Source organism: Balaenoptera borealis (assembly GCF_965194805.1).
Source record: "Balaenoptera borealis genome assembly, chromosome: 12".
Lineage (NCBI taxonomy): Eukaryota > Metazoa > Chordata > Mammalia > Artiodactyla > Balaenopteridae > Balaenoptera > Balaenoptera borealis.
Window position 1 is genome coordinate 87611212 of NC_138869.1, and position 21362 is coordinate 87632573.

Genomic DNA, 21362 nt, shown 5'->3' on the forward strand with positions numbered 1-21362 from the left:
TTTTATTAAAGGATAGTTGATTTACAATGTTGTGTTTAGTTTCAGGTGTACAGCACAGTGATTCAGTTATACACATATCCATAAAAAAGAATGTATATATATGTTCTTTTTTTCTTTTTCTTAATATTTATTTTTATTTATTTATTTATTTGGCTGCACCGGATCTTAGTTGAGGCACGCAGGATCTTTTAGTTGCGGCATGCAGGATCTAGTTCCCTGACCAGGGATTGAACCCAGGCCCCCTGCATTGGAGCATTGAGTCTTAAACACTGGACCACCAGGGAAGTCCCTATACGTTCTTTTTCAGATTATTTTCCCTTATAGGTTATTACAAAATATTGAGTATAGTTCCCTGTTATACAGTAGGTCCTTGTTGGCTATCTATTTTATATATAGTAGTGTGTATGTGTTAATCCCAACCTCCTAATTTATCCCTCCCCCTCCTTCCCCTTTGGTAACCATAAGTTTGTTTTCTATGTCTGTGAGTCTAGTTCTGTTATGTAAATAAGTTCATTTGTATCTCTCTCTCTTTTTTTTTTAGATTCCATATATAAGCAATATCGTATGATATTTGTCTTTCTCTGTCTTACTTCACTTAGTATGATAATCTCTAGGTACAACCATGTTGAAGCAAATGACATTATTTCACTCTTTTTTATGGCCGAGTAATATTCCACTGTATATACATACCACATCTTCTTTATCCATTCCTCGGTCAACGTGCATTTAGGTTGCTTCCATGTCTTGGCTATTGTAAAGAGTGCTGCTATGAACATTGGGGTGCATGTATCTTTTCAAATTATAGTTTTCTCCAGATACAGGTGCAGGAGTGGAATTGCAGGATCATATGGTAACTCTATTTTTAGTTTTTTAAGGAACTTTCATACTGTTTTCCAAAGTGGCTGTACCAATTTACATTCCCACCAACAGTGTAGGAGGGTTCCTTTTCCTCCACACCATCTCCAGCATTTATTATTTGTACGCTTTTTTAAAATTACCAATCTACCTTTTAATTGTTTGTTTATTTATTTATTTATTTATTTAGGCTGCGCCAGGTCTTACTTGCGGCATGCGGATTCTTAGTTGTGGTGTGCATGTGGAATCTAGTTCCCAGACCAAGGATCGAACCCAGGCCCCCTGCACTGGGAGCATGGAGTCTTACCCACTGGACCACCAGGGAAGTCCCTATTTGTATACTTTTTGATGATGGTCATTCTGACAAGAGTAAGGTGATACCTCATTGTAGTTTTGATTTGAATTTCTCTAATAATTATTTGATGTTGCACATTTTTTTCATGTGCCTGTTGGCCTGTGTGTCTTCTTTGGAGAAATGTCAATTTAGGTCTTCTGCCCACTTTTCGATTGGGTTTTTGTTGTTGTTGTTATTGAGTTGTATGAGCTGTTTGTACATTTTGGAAATTAAGCCCCTGTCTGTCACATCATTTGGAAATATTTTCTCCCATTCTGTAGGTTGTCTTTTCATTTTGTTTACGGTTTCCTTTGCTATGTAAAAAAATGCTTATACGTTTGATTAGGTCCCATTTGTTTATTTTTGCTTTTATTTCTATCGCCTTGGGAGACTGACTTAAGAAAACATTGCTACGATTTATGTCAGAGAATGTTTTGTCTAGGTTCTCTTCTAGGAACTTTATGGTATCATGTCTTATATTTAAGTCTTTAAGCCATTGTGAGTTTATTTTTGTGTATGGTGTGAGGCAGTGTTCTAAATTCAATGATTTATGTGTGGTTGTCCAGCTTTCTCAACACCACTTGCTGAAGAGACTGTCTTTTCCCCATTGTATATTCTTGCCTCCTTTGTCAAAGATTAATTGACTGTAGGTGTGTGGGTTTATTTCTGGGCTCTCTATTTGCATTAAGTCTTCCAGTATGATGTTGAATGGAAGTGAGAAGGGACATCTTTGTCCTATTCCTCATCTTAGCAGGAAAGCATCTAGGTTTTTACCATTAAGTATGATGTTAGCTGTAGTTTTGGTAGATTTTTTTTTTTGAAGCTACTGCTTATCTTTTATTATTATTATTTATTTATTTATTTTTGGCTGTGTTGGGTCTTCATTGCTGTACGTGGGCTTTCTCTAGTTGTGGTGAGTGGGGGCTACTCTTCACTGTGGTGCATGGGCTTCTCCTTGCAGTGGCTCCTCTTGTTGCGGAGCATGGGCTCTAGGTGCACTGGCTTCAGTAGTTGTGGCTCGCAGGCTCTAGAGCACAGGTTCAGTAGTTGTGGCACATGGGCTTAGTTGCTCTGCGGCATGTGGGATCTTTCCGGACCAGGGCTCAAACCCATGTACCCTGCATTGGCAGGCAGATTATTAACCACTGTGCCACCAGGGAAGTCTTTGGTAGATGTTCTTTATCAAGTTGAGGAAGTTCCTCTCCATCCCTAGTTTGCTGAGAATTTTTATTATGAAAGGGTGTTAGATTTTGTCAAATGCTTTTTCTGCATCTATTGATATGATTATATATTTTTTCTTCTTTAGCCTATTGATGTGATGGATTACATTAACTGATTTTTAAATGGTGAACCAACCTTGCATACCTGGGATAAATCCCACTTGGTCATGTTGTATAATTCTTTTTATACATTGTTGGATTCAACTTACTAATATTTTGTTGCAGATTTTTGCATCTATTCATGAAATATATTGGTTTGTAGTTTTCCTTTCAAGTAATGTCTTTGTCTAGTTTTGGTATTGGGGTAATTCTAGCCTTACAGAATGAATTAGGAAGTATTCCCTCCGCTTCTATCATCTGTTAAGAAATAATATTTATAAAATTTCTACTGAAATGTTTGGTAGAATTTACCAGTGAACCCAGCTGCACTGGTGCTGTTTTGGAAGATTATTAATTATTGATTCAATTTCTTTAATAGATAAAGGCCAATCAGATGATCTATTTATCCTTGTTGGGGTTTTGGTAGATTGTGCCTGTGATTATTGTGATTTATAATAAGAGAAATATATTTGGTCTTTCTCCTCATTCCTGGCACTAGGCTCCTAAAAACCTTGGAATTTCCTCAATGTTGAGATCTTTTATGTTAATAGGGTGACTTTTGGAAAGCACCTAAGGATTGGGGCTTGGCTGTCAGTGGAGCTAACCACGTGTCTAAATTAAATTTTAGGAAGTTCTTAGTTGTTATGTATTTAAATATTGTGTCTGGCTTCGATTTTGTTAATTTCTCTTGCAACCCTAATTACAAATATTTTAGATCTGTATTCTCTGTCTCTTACCCTTTTCCTATATAATCCATCCTTTTTGTCCTTTTTGTGCTTCATTCTAGATATTTTCTTCTCAACTATGTAGTTCACTCATCTTTTCTTCAACTGTTTCATCTGCTGCTATATGCATCCACAAATTCTTTGTTTTTGTTTTTCAATTTCAGAATTTCCATTTAGTTCTTTCCATTGTTCCCCATTTTTTGTTAAAATTCTTATCTTTCATTTCTGAACATTGTACGTATTATTTTAAAATCTGTGCCCAGTAACTCAAATTCTGAATTCCCAGTAGAAATGTTTCTACTCTCAATTGCTTCTGTTGACTTTTCTTTGCATTATTTGTCTTCTCTTGTGCCTAGTTTAAAAAAAAGTTTTCGCAAAATTGCTTGTAAAAATAATTTGAGGGGCTGCCCTGGTGGCGCAGTGGTTGAGAATCTGCCTGCCAATGCAGGGGACACGGGCTCGAGCCCTAGTCTGGGAAGATCCCACATGCCGCAGAGCGACTAGGCCCGTGAGCCACAATTGCTGAGCCTGCGTGTCTGGAGCCTGTGCTCCGCAACAAGAGAGGCTGCAATAGTAAGAGGCCCGCGCACCGCGATGAAGAGTGGCCCCCACTTGTCGCAACTAGAGAAAGCCCTCGCACAGAAACGAAGACCCAACACAGCCATAAATAAATAAATAAATAAACAAATAAATAAATAAATAAAATTAAAAAAAAATCCTAATGTGATTTATTAAAAAAAATAATAATAATTTCAGAGCTAATAGACTATTATGTCCTTACAGAGAGGATTTCCTGGTACCTGAGGGCACTAGCATTATGGAATCACTTAAATCCAACTGTAGAAATTGAGAAATTCAAAAGCTGAGCTGCAGTCCCCTGGGTGAGCCTGTCTGTGTGTGGTTCACACTTATTTTTAGAGTGTGGTCATCTGGGGTCCCACACACCAAAGGGAAGGAATTTACCAGCACTAACCCTCACTTTGGCAGTCCCCAGAATCCAATTTTAGTGTCTCCAGGCCCAATGTCAGGACCTATGCACTCGGTACACTCCCTTTTTGGGATGATGTTCTTAGGTAGAAGGGAAAAAGCTTTCATTTTCCCCTTTATCCACAACATGGTCTGATATATAGCTTTTAATCACACTGTATTTTATTTTTTCAGTATTTTTAAAAGTATTTATTTTTGGCTGCACCAGGTGTTAGTTGCAGCATGCTGGCTCTTCATTGTGGCATGTGGGATCTTTTAGTTGCAGCATGTAGGCTTCTTAGTTGCGGCATGAGAACACCTAGTTTTGGCATGTGGGATCTAGTTCCCTGCCCAGGGATTGAACCCAGGCCCCCTGCATTGGGAGCATGGAGTCTTATACTCTGGACTACCAGGTAAGTCCCTAACCACATTGTATTTTAAATAGTATAATCAGTTTGCTTCAACAGACCCTGAGAAGTCAGGCATTATTCTTGAAGTTGAAGTTTCTTTATTCCTACCTTGGAGATTCACCTCACCCCATCCTCACCAGATGAGAGGGTGCCTGGCTGGTTGGGGTATCTGCTGCTCTTAGGAACCCACACAGAAAAGGTGACATCATGATCATGTAAGGCACCAGATAGATCTCTTAGTTCCCAAGGAACAGGAACCATTACCTGCTAGTAAAATTGACATAGTGCATAACCTATGACCCAGCAATTTCATTCCTGTGTATGTTTTCCAGAAAAACTCCCAAAGGTGTTCAGACCAAGACTGTTTATAATAAGGAGTTGGTTAAAAGCCTAAATGTATAAAATTGAAAGTAAGGCCACACACAGACCAATGATTATGATGCACCATGAAATGAGTTTGTAATCAATCCCCACTGAGCACCCAAGGTTACTTCTTGACCAGGTCTGGGAAGAGGGCAGATCCTATAGGAAAGAATTAGAGATCCCTCTTCAGGCTGAATAGATACCAACCCATAAACAGAGCCCTTCAAGCAGTCATTCAACAACATGTGTCACAAGCCTTCTCTGTGTCAGTCACTATTTTAAATATTAGAGACACAAAGATGAATGAGGTAAATACGGTTTGTGTTCAGCATATCACATGTGCACATGGCCCACCCACATTTCACCATCTTTTTTTTTTTTTTTTAACAAAGGATAGGAAATTTTGTGAAATGATTTACCAAAACAGATATTTATTTGCTGCATTTCCCAGATATACTAACACGATAAAAAGGGATCACTAATCATTAGAGAAATGCAAATCAAAACTACAACGAGGTATCACCTCACACGGGTCAGAATGGCCATCATAAAAAAATCTACAAACAATAAATGCTGGAGGGGGTGTGGAGAAAAGGGAACCCTCTTGCACTGTTGGTGGGAATGTAAATTGATACCGCCACTATGGAGAACAGTATGGAGGTTCCTTAAAAAACTAAAAACAGAACTACCATACGACCCAGCAATCCCACTACTGGGCATATACCTTGAGAAAACCGTAATTCAAAGAGTCATGTACCACAATGTTCATTAGAGCACTGTTTACAATAGCCAGGACATGGAAGCAACCTAAGTGTCCATCGACAGATGAATGGATAAAGAAGATGTGGCACATATATACAATGGAATATTACTCAGCCATAAAAAGAAACGAAATTGAGTTATTTGTAGTGAGGTAGATGGACCTAGAGTCTGTCATACAGAGTGAAGTAAGTCAGAAGAGAAAAACAAATACCGTATGCTAACACATATATACAGAATCTAAAAAAAAACCCAAAACGGTTCTAACGAACCTAGGGGCAGGACAGGAATAAAGACGCAGACGTAGAGAATGGACTTGAGAACACGGGGAGGGGGAAGGGTAAGCTGGGACGAAGTGAGAGAGTGGCGTGGACATATATACACCACTAAATATAAAATAGTTAGTGGGAAGCAGCCGCATAGCACAGGGAGATCAGCTCGGTGCTTTGTGGCCACCTAGAGGGGTGGGAAGGGAGGATGGGAGGGAGACAGAGGGAGGGGATATGGGGATATATGTATAAGTATAGCTGACTCACTTTCTTATACAGCAGAAACTAACACACCATTGTAAAGCAATTATACTCCAATAAAGATGTTTAAAAAAAAAAAAGTAAAAGGGAGTAAGTCTGGTAGAAGTGTATACCTGTTGCGTCCCAGGAATCAATGTCAAAATCATTCTTAGAAAAAGTATTTAATTAGCATCATGAATTCCAAACAAAAAATAAATGTAATAGTATTTGGATTATCCAAGGTTGTGGTTAGTTTTAAAGACATCCCCCTACTCTCTCTACATTTACTGTAGAAAATGAAAAGCTAACTGTGCCAAAGACAGTTAAATATCCACTGAGATCTGTCACAGGAATCTGTTCTAACTCAACTTTGCCCAAAGTGACCTGACAAAGTCTCTCTGATAATACTTGTCTAACTGCATAAAATAATGCCAGTTAAAGTGATTTTTTGCAATTGGGTTTTTTTCTTAGTGGTGACATTTGATGTTGAAAAGTTCTATGTTATACCTCTACCACATATTTGACTATTGAGGTTCATTTTTGTTGTGTATCCTCTGTTTAGTAAGAGATGAGTTCAAGAGATTTCCCCACACCTGTCCCAGTCATAAAGCTTCTCTCCAGTGTGGACCCTGATGTTTGACATGATCTGAACTTTTTTTTTCTTTCTTTCTTTTTTTTTGGTGGGGGGCAGTGAAAGTGTGGAGTCCTACTGGACTGCCAGGGAATTCCTGATAAGATATGAACTTTGACTGAAGGCTTTCCTACATTATTTACCCTTAAAGAGCTTTTCCCCACAAGGAATTTTTGTTACACTTTAAGAGCTGAGCTAACGCTGAAAGCATCCCCACAGTGGTCATACATACATAGGGTTTTGTTCCAGTATGGATTTTCCAATGTATAAGATAGAGCTTTTAAGTGAAGGCCTTCCCACATTTTAATATTTACGGATTTTCTCTCTAGCACGGGTTTTCTGGTAATTAAGTGCTGGCTTCCAAACGAAGGCCTTCCCCCACTCACTACATTCATAATGGTGCTTTCCATTGTGGGTTCTTTGGCGGGTGACCAGACTCAAAACACAATGAATCCTACAGTATTATACTCTTTACACCAGTAAGTTTTCTCTTCAGTGTGGATTGTCTGATGTTTAGCAAGGCTATCAGAGAACTTAAAGGCTTTGCCACATTCGTGACATAGATAAGGCTCCTGTCCAAAATGAATTTGCTTATGTTCAATGAGACTTGAGCTCACAGAGAAGGCTTCTGACAATGAAGATATCCCCAAGGGTTCTCTGATGTCTAAGATCACTCCAGTGTCTGAAGGTTTTACCACATTCTTAATTCTCATGAAACTCTTTTCAGGATGGCTTCTCTGCTGTTTATTGAGACTTGGGATTACACTGAAGGTCGTTCCTGGTTGAGGATCTATAGGGCTTTCTTTAAGTTTGGATGTGGTGGTGCTTGGTCAGGGCTGCTAGTGTGCCAGGGTTTGTCTTATGAGGGAGGGATATCTTTGGCTTAATGACTTCCACTCACTTTACGAGTGGCTGCTTCTTTTATTACAGTTGAAGTTGGAAATTGTGCACAAGCTGAATGGAGAATTTCCCACGCCCACAGCATCGACAGGACTGAACTTCAGGGTGAATTCTCCCAGGTATCTTAGGCCTCTTTATCGGAGTGATAGTCTCCATGGCTTGAGGCAATGTAAGTTGTGCGTCCTCAAAGGGGCTCCTCTCCCACTTGGGTAAATTATTCAGAAGGCTATGAACTTGTCCAGTGTGGAGCCCCTGATGATGTTCCCACTTAGTCTTCTGAACATCTCCCTTGTGTGTTAGACTTCTTGGAAAACTCTGCTTTGAAACAGACTCCTTATTTAAGGCCAGGAGTCACCATCTGAAAGAACAGGTTGATCATGAAATTAGCATCTTTTCCCCAGAGGCAGAAAGAGGGAGTCAAATGTAACATACATGACAGTAGCCTACAGAGAGAAACTACATAAAACACAACTCTATGTGTGAAAGTTCTAAGTAAGAATACATACTTGCTTTTCCATTAATTTCTGCTCTTATCTTTAGTATTTTCTTCCTTCTGCTTTCTTGGGTTTATTTTCCTGTGCTTTAAGTTCTTAAAAGGGATGTTTAGAGCATTTTTTTTTCCACCTTTGCTTCTTTTCTAAATATAGCATCTATACTTTTAAATGAAATAATTTACCCTAAGGAGCCTGAAAAAGTACCAGGAACAGAATAGGTCTAAATAAATGGAAGCTACTCATTATTAGTATCATCACTAATGTAAAGCAGGAGAAGTAAAATAGAAAGAAGGGACTGGTGAGGAGACTCATTTGTTCAAGAGCTCCAGTGAACATAACAATATAGAAAGTAGCAGATTAAAGAAGAGGTCATCACATTACAAAGCATTTTACTATCTATTTGGAGAGATGATAAAAACCTCAAAGCTGTAAGGTGTATCAGAGAATATCTAGCCTGTCTCCTTATTTTTAAGGATGTAAAACTGAGGCCCAGCTAGGTGGCATTAGCCTAGGTAACAGGATTACTTAGAGGTAAAGATAGGTTGAGACCAAGGGCTCTTGAATTTCACCTTTAAAGTTTTTACCAGCATAACACACTGGCCCACTGTGGTGCATAAACAACCTTCAGATCAAAACTTTCATAATATAGAATAGTGGTTAGGAGAAAACATTGTCAAGTTGAACTTCTGGTTTCAATTCCTGGCTCTACCGTTTCCTAGCTGTCTCTGTTCCTCAATATTTTTAGCTGTAAAATGGGAATATAGTAGTATGTATATCATTTCATTATTTTTTATTGAGAAAAATACACATGTAAGGTACTCAGAAAAAGCCCCAGCATAGGAAGCATTCCAAAAATATTGGCCAATATGGTAGATCCATTATCTCAATGGTAAATTATATTACTTTTCTTAGTTATTCACTGTCCTCTTTGTAAGCTTTATTTTTCTCCACCCTATGGATAGTAAGCTTGGTGATTTGACCTGCTTTGACTAACGAAACGTTAAGTGGAAATGACATATGCTCCTCCTGAATAGATGCTTTAAAAGCCATCATGTGGTCCTACCACTGTTTTTCTTTTGCCATAACAGCAGCATATTCAAGGTAGGAGTATTCTTCTAGCCTGGATCCTAGAGTGGTGAGAATGTGTTGCATTAGTCAGTTAACACAGGCAAAAATGAAAGTAACAGCCAAGCCTTTAATCACTTACTGCAATAGCATTAGCAAGAGGCCCAACAACAAAAAAGTGCTGGCTCCTGCAGTGTTTTATTCTTATCCATGCAACAGTGCCAGGCAGGGGTCAGGTGAATCAGCACAGGTGTGGGGACTGTGTCACTGCCAAGACAGCACCAAACAAAAGGCTCCAGTCATTTTCTGGACCCGGAGGCCAGGGGAAGAAAGAGGGGAAAGGCTAGGATTGTAAAAGTACTAGTACTGAGTCAGAGTGAAGAAAAGTGTCTTGCCTTATTGCGGTGAGAGAATCTTGAAGAGTTACTCGGGCAAGACCCCCAGTAAAAAGGGCCCCAAAAGGAGGTGCCTGGGCTAAGAGTACAGATATGCCTAAAAGCATGGCTGGCCAGGCGGTCTGAGTCTTTGACTGCAACTCCCTTCAGAGACTGCATGCACTGGCTGTGCCTCGAAGTCTTGTGTAGGAGGGTAGCTTTACACCCAAGAGGGATAAAGCCTTTGTAACTGCCTATGGTCAGGTCTGAAAAATCATACACATTGAAAACTTCCTTCTTCTCTCCCAGATGCACCATGATTTTCACATGTTATTCCCACTGTACCTTCCTTCATTCCTTTTCATGTGGCTGAAGAACTCATTCTTTCTTCAAGATTTCATCCTCCTTCAAAGCTTTTCCAACCTTCTCATAAGTACTTGTTACACTTACAATGCAAAGCATTCGGTATAAATCCAATGGCTTTATCACTGTAATTATTATTTTCTATCTACTCCTTTCTCCCTGTCCACAAATAGACTGTAAGCCTCTGGAGAGTAGGGTGCTTTTTTCATTTATCTTTGTATTCCTAGTACTTGACACAAGGTCCAACCTAAAATAGATAATCACTAATACCTTAATTTGAGCTTATAAGGAAAAACCATGTTACATATATCCTGATCTCCTAACACTCAATTCTTCAGTGAATGAAATTTCTTTTTTCAGAATGTCTATTCCTTCAAAGTTTTCAGAATACTCACTACTTACTGCTTAGGAATCACAGTTGTGCTGGTCTGGGTGGGATATGGCATCACTTCAGTGCTGATCCCAGAAGGGTGTTCTCCACCCAGACGACTCTGTCTGCAAACCACCATCCTATGAACAAACCAAGACAGCTGGGCCCAAAGAGGTAAATACTGAAAACAATGGCGATAACAACATAGACAGGGGGTGACAGGGAACTCTCTCCAGAGCAGAGCAGGGGGAAACCACAGTGTCCTTCAATTGCCAAAGGCAGGAAAAAGTAGGGCAAAGAATTAACACCTTCAACCCAGCATAGCAAAGTCAACTTCCTGGTGCTTCTTTGAGGCCCTTCACTGCCTGTAAGTACGTGCCTTACTTTCTCTAACATGCCTCATGCCCTGAGTGAGGTCCTATCTCCTCAATTTGAGCTGCAGAACCATGACATTCTCCGCCTTCAGGCCCCATGTCCAGGCCTAAAGTTACCTGAGTAGTGTGGTAAGCACCACCTCAATAACAGAGACTTCATGATGTGCTTTTTAACATGCGTCTGTCACCTCAGTGTTTGAGGGCACAAGTTAGCTTAGAGCTACCTGGAATCCAGTGTGTCTTATAGCTGACTTGCTTGAATTGCTGATGAGAATTCAGGGAAACTGTGCATCCTTAGCAACACAGTCTTACTCTGAAGTGAATACCACTTCAACTTCCCACAGTGTTCCCTCCTACTTGTCCACAGTGTGGACCAAAGCAATCTGCAATTTCTATCAATTTGGTGTTCACCTTGTACCTCAAATTACTAAGTTTCAGGGATCAAAAGGATTTCAGGCCCATTACCCAGGAGTAAGAAATCACTACTAAAATAGAAAAATAATAACAAAGTAATTTTAAAGTCCAGATTTCCTTTGAGTTTCATATGTGCAGAGAATACAGAGTTTGAGTTTTAGGCCTGGGGATAGTTAGGAAGTTAGGCTATAGTCTGGTGAACAGCTCTACTGGGATTTCCACAGATATAACAAAGACATTTCTCTAATTGAATTCTTTAACTTTCTACCACCTCCCAAATCTGAGCTCTCCTGGTTGATTACAGATATCAAGCTTCACATAGTCACTCAAATAGATCGTTTTTTTTTTTTTTTTTATTGGAGTATAGTTGCTTTACAATGTTGGGTTAGTTTCTGCTGTACAACGAAGTGAATCAGCTACATGTGTACATATATCCCCTCCCTCCTGCCCCCACCCCATCCCACCCATCTAGGTCACCACAGAGCACCAAGCTGAGCTCCCTGCACTATACAGCAGGTTCCCACTAGCTATGTTTTACACACAGCAGTGCACATATGTCAATCCCAATCTCCAAGTTCATCCCCCCCACCCCCGTGTCTACACCTCTGTTCTCTACGTCTGCATCTCTATTCTCAAACAGATCGTTGAAAGTCATCCTAAGACTAATGCCAAACCCAACTCAACAACAGTTCCCCAAGCTTGTTCCATTCTCATACCTCTGAGTCTTTGCATATGCCACATTACACTTTGAGAAACACTGAATGCAAGGGTCGGAAGCACCTGACACTCTTTGAGAGGTTTTTGGTTTAGGAAGCTCAGTTAAGTTCTGGGGTTTATTGGATTATTAAGTCCAAAAGGCCTGGGGCTTATAATTAACCTTTTTTAAAAAATTAATTAATTTATTTTTATGTATTTATTTGCTGCGCTGGGTCTTGGCTGCAGCACATGGGATCTTCGTTGCAGCATGCGGGATCTTTAGTTGTGGCATTCGAACTCTTAGTTGCAGCATGTGGGATCTAGTTCCCTGATCAGGGATTGAACCTGGGCCCCTGCGTTGGGAGTGTGGAGTCTTACCCAGGTCTGGGGCTTTAACTAAGCAAGAATAACCTTGAAGAGGGAATTCCCTGGCGGTTCAGTGGTTAGGACTCAGCCCCTTCACTGCAGAGGGCCAGAGTTTGATCCCTGGTTGGGGAACTAAAATCCTGCAAGCCGCATGGCATGGTCAAAAAAAAAAAAAAAAAAAAAAGAATAACCTTGGAGAACTATCAGTTGGGATTCCTAGCTAAAAAGAGAGAGTATGCCTTCTGCCACGAGGTCACTAACTCATCTAACCATCTCTAAGAGCATAGTAGTACATCAAAGCCAAAGAAATCAAGACCAATAGGTTAGTTATTTGCAGATTCAATGAGGATATGTAGTCCCTGTCTCACCAACCAACATTACTTCCAATTTCAAAATTTAATGTTTCACCTATAATACTGGTAGCAACAACAAAAACAAAAGGCTTGCACGTAAGAAAAGGAAAAATCATGTTTGAAATACTGAAGTTGCTCTTACTAAAACATAACAAACTACATTATGGTATAATTTACCTTATGAGTTGTAAAACTGCATTCTCAGAAGTAGATGCGGTCTTAGAGACTTAAATCAATCATTACGATGATGGAGTCCTTTTTCACTGACTTCTCACTTCTTCGATATTCCAAGAAACGAAGTGTCAATTAAAACATTAACTTTTACCGTACCCTTCCTTTGGTGACAACTTCTGATATTAAAAAAAAAGGCCTTTGTAATATCTTCACCATGTAAGTCACTGATGACACTTTCCTTTGGCATGTATTTTCTGGTGTTTAGTAAGATTAGAGCTCCCACGGAATGCTTTCCCACACTCGTCACACTCGTATGGTTTCTCTCCAGTATGGATTCTTTGATGAAGAATAAGAGTTGAGATCTGGCTGAATGCTTTCCTGCATTCTCCACACTTATAGGGCTTTTCTCCAGAATGAATCCTCTGGTGATTAATAAGGGCTGAGTTCACATAGAAGGCCTTCCCACACTCCTTACACTCATACGGCTTCTCTCCTGTGTGGATTCTCTGATGTTTGATGAGGTCTGAGCTCACGCTGAAGGCTTTCCCACACTCATCACACTCATAAGGTTTCTCACCAGAGTGGATTCTCTGATGTTTGATGAGGTCTGAGCTCACACTAAATGCTCTGCCACATTCATTACATTCATAGGGTTTCTCTCCATTGTGGATTCTCTGATGTATAATCAGGTGCGCCCTCACACTGAATGCTTTCCTACACTCATTACAAGTATAGGGTTTCTCACCAGTGTGGATCCTTTCATGCACAGTGAGGGTTGAGCGTGCATTGAAGGCTTTTCCACAGTGATCACACTCATAGGGTTTCTCTCCGGTGTGGACTCTCCGATGTCGAACAAGGCTTGAGCTCTGGGCAAACTTCTTTCCACACTCACTGCATTTATACCATCTTTCTTCTTCAGGCTTGTCCTCATGCCTTTCTAACTGGTTCTCATACTGAAAAGCTTTTTTATTCTCAGGAATCTGTAAAGTATCCCTATCATATATGCTGGGGACCTTCGGGTGTGGGTCCATCCTTACAAAAATCTTCCCTTCAGAATTGACACCTTGTTCATACCTTTGGCCTTGATTCCTGAAATAAACAGACCTTTCAAATGTAATTTATTCCCTGATGCTAAAGCAATATGATGTAATAAAGACTAAACTAGGACTCTCAAACATGTTCCACAAACCCAGGACATACCGATCACACGGTGGCCAGATCATATGTTTTTCTTCAGTCTGTACCACCACAGAACTATTGGAATGAACACCTGACTCAAATAACTATTTAAGTCTACCCTTTATAAAGGTATTTAAAGCACAAAATCTGGGATATAAGTGAGCATATAAAATAATAGATAGTTTCTACTTAAGACTTTTTATCATATTTAATTAAATTGGGAAACAAGATAGGAGTTGCAGAGATTTTCAGATAGCAGAGCAGATGAAGGAGCACAGGAATAGAGAAGGCAAAAAACCAGAAATTCAACTGATAATTAATTAGTTTGGGAAAAATGACAATAACATCATCGTTGTGTTTTACCACTCACACAAGTCCACACTATTTGGGTTGGAAGAGAGACATGAAGATAAAAGAAGCTCTGTCTACTGCTACCTCTACTATTGCTGCAGCTGATGTTGCTATGACAGACAGTATCTTAGCAACAGGGGTGCTTTGTCTTCTCTGGAACTGTGACAGAACAGACCCTTTATCTCTCCAAAGAAGGATCCACTCCATCTTTATAATTCAGACCAATGTGTGGATAACTTGTTGGATTGCTCCCACTCTCTTATCCCCTGGGAACAAACTCAATTCTATCTCCAAACTTAATAAAACTTTTGCTTCAAACTCAAATTACACAAATTATCCCCCTCTGCCTTTTTCCATCTTACAAATTGTTTTATGTCTCAACAGTGATAAGTCAACACCCCCAAACCTCTAACCTAAGCATGACAATGAGAAAAACATCAGTCAAATTTCAATTGAGTAACATTCTACAAAAAACCTGAAAGTACTCCTCAAAACTGTCAAAGTCATCAAAAACAAGGAAAGTCTGAGAAACTGTCACAGCCAAGAGGAGCCTATGGAGACATGACAATTAAGTGTAATATGGTATGCTGGATGGGATCCTGGACTAGAAAAAAGAACATTATGTAAAAATTAAGGAAGCGTGAATAAAGTATGGACTTTAATAATAATAGGCAATAGTAACTCAATAGTTGTGACAAGTATTCTATATAATGTAAGATGTTAATAACAGGGGAAACTGGGGACTTCCCTGGTGATCCAGTGGTTAAGAATCCATGCTTTCAATGCAGTGGGCACAGGTTTGATCCCTGGTTGGGGAACTACGATTTTACATGCCACGTGGCGCAGCCAAAAAAAAAAAGAAAAGGAAACTGGGTGTGGGGGGATATAAGAACTCTCTGTACTATCTTCACAATTTTTCTGTTAATCTAAAATGCCCAGAGATCAGAAAGTATCCTAAGAATTTTATTTAAAAATTTGTCTATGTTTTTGAATAGGTAATATACAATTCAAAAGTCAAAATGGTCTCAAAAGATATACAAAAAGAAGACTTGTTTCCACTCTGATTCCCTCAGTTTGCCACCTCCATAGGTAATCAATTTTATTAGCTTCTTGTGTCTTTCCAATATTTCTTTATACAAACATGTACTTTTTAAGCCTCTGATTTCCTTAATCCAGTTTCGAGCCCCACAAATCAGTCACAGGTTTACTTTCATATGGACACTATACCTTCCATGGCTTAGGAACTGTACCATTTCTAAGTGATGTTGTTCTATCAAGTTTCTCTGAACAGTAGCTCCTTGGCAACACTGAAAAAGGCTAACTCAGTGCACAGGTCACATGCAAATGAACCCTTGCCCAGAGTCCAGAAACATGGCTACCATGGAAGCATGTGGTGCAAGTCGCTTTGCCCTTAGCAAAACACAGAGAACCCCTAGTCCTACCCAAACCCCTTCTGGTCTGTAGCTTGCTCACACTTGAATTAGCCTTTCCTGTGACTGCCTCAATGTGCCTTCTTTTCCCTAATATATTCCCCTCACAGCCCCAAACTGCTGATATTGACTTTAGGCAACTACAAAGGATAATAAATACAGTATTTTTTCTGGATAAATTATCTTAAGGGCTACAAATATGTATAAAGTTACCTTTCTGAGCTGTTATCAGATACCTTAAGATCTTTAATTCCAAAGAAAAGCTATCAAGAAGAAAGAGGGACATTTGCTTTCATCATTTAAACAGAAGAAAAAGGTTGGAGGCAGAGGGGAATGCGATATAGATACCAAAAGAAAGGAGTTTCCATGAGTAGAGCATTCAGCTAAACTGATTTTTTCCTTTGAGGCAAAATGACAGTATTTCAAGAACATCTAAATAAAATTGCCAGGTGTCCGTCACTCGTCAATCGTCTGATAACTAAGGTTATCAGAACAAAGGAGAGCTGAGGGCACACAGCCAAGAGAAAAGAAAGTCTCCTCCACCTCCCCACACCCGCCTGGAAGTCGGCTCCGCCAGAAAAGCGAGGAGGGTCACTCCAGCGATTGTCAGTCCTGCGAGCCTCCCAGACGCTGTTGGGGAACTCGGGGGTCTCTGGGGGAGTCGGCAATGCCAGTGTGGCAACGGCCCAGAGGAGAGGGAGGAAGGAAAGGACAGAAGAAGAAGCCGTGGGAAGAGAGAAAGGAAAAGATAGTAAAAGAGAAGGGAGGAGTGTGCGAAGAAGGCGGGGAAAGGGGAGGGGCGGCAGGGTGAGGGGAAGAAAAGGGTCGGGGCGCAAGGTAGAGGGGCAGGTGTGAGGCAACGAGGTGCAGCGCGTAGTAACCCTCTCTGCTGCTCTTCGCCCTACAGCTCAATCCAAACCCAAGGAGAAAGACGAGAGAGGTCTCACCTGGAAAACCGTGATTTGATGAACCGACAGGTCCTCTGACGCCCGCACTGGCTAGGAGAGGTCGACTTCCGCGGAACCCCGCCCCAGGCACCTGGTGGTCCGCTCTGGGATCCTGGAGGCTTCCCTCTCAGTGGTTCATGAGCTGAGGACCTGAAGGGAGCAAGAGTGGAAAGGATTCTATTTACACAGAAAAAGGCATTTTAGGCTTTTTAGCTCCTTTAATCCTGCAGGGCAGACGTTACAGTCATCCTCTCATATATAAGAAATCTAAGAAGCAGGTAAGTTTTCTGAGGTTGGACAACTAATAAAAGAGCTGAGGTGGAATTTGAACCTAGATCTGTTACAGTCCCAACTCCTTCCATTTCCCTCCCAACAGAACCAGCGAATGGTATCTCAAGGCTTAGGTCTTAGAAAATAATCCCTATGTTAATTTGTAAATTTAACACTATTCCAATAAAAATACGAACTTTTTAATAAGTAGATTTTAAAGTTCACATAGAAAACTAAACAAGCAAGACTCTGCCTGGGAAAACTGAAAAAGAAGGGCAATGAAGGGGCACTTGTCCTAAAGAATTTTAAACATATTATAAAGCCTCAATAATTAAACAGTGTGGCACTGGTGAATGAGATAAACAAATAATTCAGAATAGAAGGTCCAGAAATAGATGCAATCACAGGCAGAAATCTAGCATATAATAAAGGTAGCCAATCAGTAAGAAAAAGATGAATAGACTTTTCAATAAATGTATGCGGAGAACTGGGTAATCATCTGGAAAAACATTAAATTGGATTCCGACCTCACTCTGTACACCGGTAAATATTTCAAATAAATAGAAGTTGTAAATGTTATAAATGAAACCATACAAGTGCCAGAGGAAAACATGGGAGAAGTCTTTTGTAACTTCAGAGTAGGAAGCCCTTTCTTTCTAATTACGAACCAAAATCCAGAGGCCATAAATGAAAAGATTGATAAATTTGACCACACACACAAAGAATCCATACTCCGGCAAGGTAAAACAAAAAAACCCACTTAAGTAGAGTGAAAAAAAAAATAAAAAATGGAAAATATACTTACAACTTATAGCTCAGACAACAGACAGCAAAGGGGGAACTTCTGAATAATAAAAGTCGTGGAATTGGCAGAGCTGAGCTGGATTCCCTACTGTTCCACCCTCATTTTGAACTTAACCAGATTGCTGAGCATTCATAACCACACAGTTATGCTGATCTCATTAAGCAGAAGCTTAAGAAAAAAAAAGTGTCCTCAGGTCCCTTACATCCAGAACCTTCAGAAAACTATAGAATGTCAAAGTTTAACACTTAACAACTCTCCTGTAGGGAGAAGGGTCCCTGTAATTAATATTTCAATAGTGTATTCCTGGTTAGGAGCCGGAGAGACAGTGGTTCTCCTTCTGCTGCCAGAGCTGACATTTATTAATAGATCACTTCTTGACTGTGTGCAAGAACTGGGACCTAGAAAAAATTAAACACGTGAAATTATGAGGGAATAACTGTATAAACAAATAAATCAGCAGAGCAGGCCAAGTCCCAGGAAGGTAAGGAGAGGAAGAAATAATTACAACAAATATCTAGATAGCATTTCTTATGTACCAGGTAATGTTCATGTAATGTAAAAGGCAGTTGCTTCTATCATCCTCATTTACAGACCAGGAAATGGAAGCACAGAGATTAAGTTATTTGGCCACTATCACAGTCTGACTTTAGACTTGCTTACATAAAACGTAGGAAAAAAAGAGAAGAATCACTAAGAGGCTAAAAGTTTTAAGATGACTTGATAATACCTCTCCTTTGCTGCCCTCTTGTCTAGGTTCACCCTACTCCCTCTTGAGGTCCTCCAGCTTAGCCACTTTCCCAAAGACCCTCTCCCCCCAATGCCACTCCCATACCCAGACCTGGCATTCCTCATCAGAATAGTCAGGAACTGGACTCAGCCATTGTCAACCGAGCTGCTGGAGCCAGCTCAGAGCAGTTTTCTAGTAACAGAATCCTTGGAACCAGCAAAAGCAGCTCTTCTAAAAATGCATACATGCAGCTTTCTTGTTAACTGGAGAGTCTGCAATTCAGTAAGATTTCTCTTGAGGGCCTCCCTTTTCCGGAATACTTCTGTAAAAGAAACATTAATTTACTCAAAGAAAAAGCAGATTGCCATAGCTGTTACACTAATTACTAAGGGTAATGGGAGGAAAAAAAAAAAAAAAAAAGAAAGCCATGTCAAATAAGGGGCTAACTTGCAAAGAAGGGCTGTCAGATCACAAACTGGGATTAGCAGGCGTGGCCCTGTGCCACAGGAATCTCCTTGCCATTGCCTCGGAGCACTACCGGGAGAGGGCCTGGAGACGTGCGTCGGGAGAGAACAGCACCGCCGTTGCCGGTAGGCGGGTCTGCACACGTGTGGACGGAAAAGTTACTGCTAAAGGGGAAGGGCGATTATTTATTGCCAAGCTGAAATACAGAGATGTATTCTGCATTCTAAAGGAACTGTGGGCACGAAACGCAGATGTGGAAGAGGAAACCTCTCCTAAATGTAGAGCTCCTAATACTTCCAATCATTTGCAGTTTCTCCCTTTTGTTTGGAATGGCAAGCTGAGGGGTCTGGTGGGCATTGATTCCAAATGTACCAGGGGTACACGTTGTTAATGTGACTCAATAAATCTCTGAAGACCTCAGGAACGACAGGGGTTATAATCCCGAGAGAAGTAGTCCAAATGTGGACCCCAGCAGCACTAAATCGCGAGAAAAACCCTTCCCTGGAGGGTTGCATCTGGGCTTAGTGCCCACCGTCCCAGGACCGCCTCTCGGGGTTCATGCCAACGCTCCACCCCGGCCCGACCAAGGAGAGGGAATCCGAGGGGTTGCAGCTGAGCAACGTCCACCACGCCACCGCCCAAACGCAGAGCACGCTACAGCCGCCTGAGCAGCAACCTGCTCCGAGAGCTCCCCGCGGGCGGAAGTTCCTCTCTGCACTTCCGGGGCGGGGCCTAGCTTGTACCCAGGCAGGCCGTCGTGGGCTCTGGTCCCTACTAAGTCATTCCTGGGAGCTCCTCTGCCCCGAGTCTTTGAAAGACTCCGAATTCCTGTCTCACCCGTCACGAAGGTGATTTTTTGCTTCCTGATTTTACCCAGGGTAGGGTCACCCTCGAATATTGGAATTTAAAGACACTGCAGCTGGGAAAGGGCAGTATCTCCAGTGTGGGCCCTACAGGATTCCTAAAACTGACACACAGGACCCTAAGAGCTCTGGTCTTCACTATTAGCAGTCTGAAGCCAATGCTGCACATTCTATGTGCTTTCTCCAAGATTAGGAACCAGACCTGAGAGGGCAGGACTTTCAAAAGGGCGGCGGTACTGCAAAATCCCTTGGACTATTGAGTCGTTTATTAAAGAATTTAACTCAAGACACCAGTCAGTATACTCGTTTGGACATACAAGCTGATAAAAGGAATAATTCCTAAAATGAAACACTACAAGTGGAGGCAATAAGTATGAATACATCCCACGGCATAGTATGAATCAAGAACATAAAACAAGGGTCATGATTAGCCAAAAAAGAAATAGGCAAAGCCTCAGGAAGCCTGGATTCTATTTTCACCTGTACCACTAACTTAATGGGTGACCTGGTGCAAGCCACATGACCTCTCTGGACCTTCATTTACAGAATAACGGGCTGGAAAATGATCTCAAAAGTCACTTCCAAACCTAGCATTCTATAGACTGTATGAGTAAACACAACAGATTAACGCAGTTATTTCTTTGCTGTATTACATAAACCGATTTTTCTAACTCTGGGATCGTTACTTTTTAAACCTGTTGAAGGAAGTACCATTGAGTTACAAAAGGAGACTAGTTTTTAGAAAGTCTTCTTTTACACTACTCAATTTCCTAATTAACTAAATTTCCTACTAATATTTCCCCCTACATGTGTTTAAGTAGGATTAACAGAGTATGTTAAAAACTTAAGTGGGAATGTATTTTAATACTTGGCAAACTTTGACAACGTTCTGGCTTGGGGTTTCCTTGGGAAGTTGGCAGTTATTCCTGTCTAGTGGCTGTCCAAGGGACTGTCAAGGGTCATGTGTTGTCCCCAAAGCTAAATCTTTGGTAAGTTGCAGGCCCTCTGCTAAAGAGATAGGCCCCAGTGTTTTACCTTGTATTTTATGTAATGAACCAAGATATAGAAGGCTAAAACTAGACTTGTACTCCTACAACATCTTCCACTTGGTATAAAGGATGGAGGCAGATTTGATGCTGAAAGCAATCTTAAAACATACCGGTATGTTGCTGTAAACTCCAAACATTAAGGCTTTTTGTAATCTTACAAACTACAAAATATATAAACACTTAGGATTCTCATAAAACTTGGCATAGCTAATTTTTCTAATTGTAAAAAAATCTAGTATTTCGTCTCTCTTCTTTTTTCTATTTACCTTAAATACATCTAGGCCAGGGTTTCTCAACCTTGGCACTATTAAACATACGGAGCTTGATAATTCTTTTGTTGTGGGGGTTGTCCTGTGCACGCAGTATGTTTAGCAACATCTCTAGCCTCTAACACTAGATGCCAGTGGTATCCCAGCCATCCACTAAAGGTACAACCGAAATTGTCTCCAGACGTTGCCAGAT

General features: G+C 40.6%; 1 protein-coding gene across 2 annotated transcripts in view; it reads right to left on the bottom strand.

Annotated features, from left to right (window-relative positions):
* The window catches only part of LOC309607871 (uncharacterized protein), a 25994-nt gene continuing 4632 nt past the window's right edge, over window positions 1-21362 (bottom strand). Inside the window, exons 2-5 of one of the 2 annotated variants that reach the window (XM_082347000.1) lie at window positions 16722-16871; window positions 12818-13903; window positions 10463-10577; window positions 1-8129 (exon numbers count right to left, since the gene is read on the bottom strand). In XM_082347000.1, the coding sequence (XP_082203126.1) occupies window positions 13036-13903; window positions 16722-16871 (1018 nt within the window). In that variant the 3' untranslated portion in view covers window positions 1-8129; window positions 10463-10577; window positions 12818-13035. The other variant, XM_082347001.1, reaches the window with a different exon arrangement.